At 47.7% G+C, this 2949-nt stretch overlaps 1 protein-coding gene across 2 annotated transcripts; it reads left to right on the top strand.

The window, feature by feature from the left end:
* The first annotated feature begins 6 nt into the window (after positions 1 to 6).
* On the top strand, positions 7 to 2949 carry NXT1 (nuclear transport factor 2-like export factor 1). 2 transcript variants are annotated; one of them, XM_005857004.2, is made up of 2 exons: positions 7 to 29; positions 2233 to 2949. In XM_005857004.2, the coding sequence occupies exon 2, from the start codon at positions 2293 to 2295 to the stop codon at positions 2713 to 2715; it is 423 nt and encodes a 140-aa protein (XP_005857066.1). In that variant the 5' UTR covers positions 7 to 29; positions 2233 to 2292; the 3' UTR covers positions 2716 to 2949. The 2 variants fall into 2 exon arrangements, with proteins under 2 accessions (XP_005857066.1, XP_005857068.1); XM_005857006.2 differs by lacking the exon at positions 7 to 29 and adding an exon at positions 321 to 434.

Genomic DNA, 2949 nt, shown 5'->3' on the forward strand with positions numbered 1-2949 from the left:
CACGCCGACCCCGGCCTTCGCCGGCGCAGGTAGGTGATCCCCGGGCGAGCAGTCGGAGGGACTCCCGAGACATCTCCCACGTGTGTCCCCCACGCCCTCCCTCCATTGTCAGGGTGAAGCCGGGTGTTGCCCCTGCCCGGGTGGCGGCGCTGCGGGTTTGGATCAGGCTTTGGCCTGTGCGAAACGCTGGGCAGTCGGTGCGCTTGACGATGAAGTGCCCGTGCCCTGGAGCAGGTTTGGGTCCAGGAAGAGCGTGCTTTACTGGTTCGGTTGACAGCCACTCGCCACCACAAACGGGGCCTGTTTCATCTCAGGTCCAGGCTCAAAGACCTGAGGGCGGGGACCCTGGGAAGCGGCGAGCTTCAGAGCCTCTCCGGTCCTACTTGTTTCCAGTCTCCTTTTCTCTGACTTGATGGAGACGGGCCCTCAGCCCTGTAAGTGACCCCCGTGCAGTGGTCAGTGGTCGTTTTGTGAAGCCTCGGGGCGGGCAGGTTGTTACCTGTGTTTGGAAAGACCACTTGGGGAACCCCACAGGGGCTGGGAACGGCGGTGGGGAGCAGAGGCGGGTGTCTGAGATCCGTGAGATGGTAGAGGGACTGAGGTTATGTCCAGGCGATGAATGTGGACCCCGCGTGGTTCAGAATTCCAGCAAGACAGAAACTTGGACCCCTGAACGGAATTTTCAAACTAGCATCCGGGAATTGTGCTCCGATAGCCTTGGTTTCAAAATGCAGGAACTTTAAAAAAAATTAAGCCAGTAAAAGGTCAGCATAATCTTGACAACATGTTTAAGGGCTACACGCGTTCTTATAAATGATAAATTAGGAGTGTGCTTACTTTCAAGACCTTGACTAAACCTGTTTCAATTTTCTTGTTAGGTATAATTGTTGTTTAGTGCTACTCATACCCTCTCGCCCATTTGTGGCGACCATTCAATGAGGTAATGAGTGCAAAGCATTTAGCAAATGCCAGCTGAGAGTGTTTGCGGAGGCTTGACGTCAGGTTCATGGAGGGAATGGGAAGACCAAGGTCTGCATCTGGCCCTGGAACTGCTCACCCCTAGGACGGTGCTACCTCCCGGCGCCTTACAGTTCTTTACGGGAGGCGTACGCCTCCACTTTTCTCAGCCCCGACTTCTCCCAGGTCCTCTGTGTAATCTTTTATGGATTTCATTTAAAAAAAAAAACTAAGGTCTGAGAAATTTAAGGAAAGGTTTAATATTTAATTTTTTAAATAAAAGCATATCCACTATTTCAGTAATGTTGGATTCTTTTTTAGTGAAATATTTTATGATCCGGTTGGACCAATGAGAACTTCGACATAGATTGGTCCGACATGTGAAAAAGAACAGGGAACTCTAACAGTTGTACCATACCCTTAAAAAAACAAACACAGAAATAATACTATTTCTTTATGCTTTTGGACGTTTTGTTTTTGTTTTTGGGTTTTTTGGAGGGAAATGTAGCATCGCAGCTACAGTTGAAATTATTTTTGCCACTCTCATACCCCTCCCCACCACCCCATAGAATCTCCTTGGTTCTATCTTGTCTTTCCATTGTGGCTTATAGGAATTACCCGGTGGTGGGTATTCGTGCTCACAGATGCTAGGTGTTTTCCATTCTCATTCCCAGCCAGCTGCCAGGTTTGCTGTTTATAGCTTATCATGAGAATTATGGCCACCGTTTTGGTTCTGTCCTTGTGGCATTTGTTCTCTTACCCTCTTAAGAAACTTGACTTTTTTTTAAAAACCCTTTTCGTCTCTGGAGTGAACCCATGAAGACTGTCACCAACTGATGAGCTTATGCCATCTGATTGGCCTCTATTGGGCCACTGTTCCCTTCAACAAGGTCCACTGTCTTTACCGGATAAATTTTCCTCACTATCCACACTTTCAGGAAAAACTGACCTTCCATAGTCATGTATACTGTTTTATAAAAGATTTTTAAAATTCATAGTAATGGCTACTATTTTCTGAGATGTAGTTATCAGGCTTTTCTAACTAAGCAATTTCTCACATTACAACTGTGCCACAAGTGGTAATATTTCCATTTTAAGAGGAGCAAACTGAGGTTTAGTAAGATGAGGTGTCGGCAGTCGTTTGAGACTAGAGTCATCTCTCTGTAGTATGTAATTAAGTGTTTTACCACCAATAGAAAAGGAGGATTGTTCTTTGTTAGGATAGAGCGAAGTTTGGCATTCACCTGGGTTCTCTTCAACCTTCCTGCCCCACAGCCCCGGCTCCCTCAGGTGCAGGAAGCACCTGGGTGGAGGCCTCCTTCGGGAGAGCCAGAGATGGCATCCGTAGACTTCAAGACCTACGTGGATCAAGCCTGCAGGGCTGCTGAGGAGTTCGTCAACGTCTACTACACCACCATGGATAAGCGGAGGCGCCTGCTGTCCCGCCTCTACATGGGCACAGCCACCCTGGTGTGGAATGGAAACGCAGTTTCAGGACAAGAGTCCTTGAGTGAGTTTTTTGAAATGTTGCCTTCCAGTGAGTTCCAAATCAATGTGGTTGACTGCCAGCCTGTTCATGATGAAGCCACCCCAAGCCAGACCACAGTCCTCGTTGTGATCTGTGGAACAGTGAAGTTTGAAGGCAACAAACAACGGGACTTCAACCAGAACTTCCTTCTGACTGCCCAGGCCTCACCTAGCAACACAGTGTGGAAGATAGCAAGTGATTGCTTCCGGTTCCAGGACTGGGCCAGCTAGTAGAGCTCTGGAGAGAAACACATCTCAAAATGTGGGGACACCAGTTCCTTTCTGTTGTTGTGGGCTATGCTGCCCAGGGTGAACTCTGCATTTGCTCGAGTCCAAGGAGCCCCTTTACGAGTATACTTATTTGTCATAGTTGCCTTTTCGTAGTACAGTTTTCTATTTTTCTACTTGTCCAGTAGAGACCCTGGTTCTGGAAATTCTGACAAATAAAATAATACTACAAATGTT

This window comes from Myotis brandtii, unplaced genomic scaffold (genome assembly GCF_000412655.1).
Source record: "Myotis brandtii unplaced genomic scaffold, ASM41265v1 scaffold1063, whole genome shotgun sequence".
Taxonomy (NCBI): domain Eukaryota; kingdom Metazoa; phylum Chordata; class Mammalia; order Chiroptera; family Vespertilionidae; genus Myotis; species Myotis brandtii.

Bases quoted from the DNA above. Each gene is read 5' to 3' on its own strand.
- NXT1 (XM_005857004.2), top strand. From the start codon at position 2,293: ATGGCATCCGTAGACTTCAAGACCTACGTGGATCAAGCCTGCAGGGCT.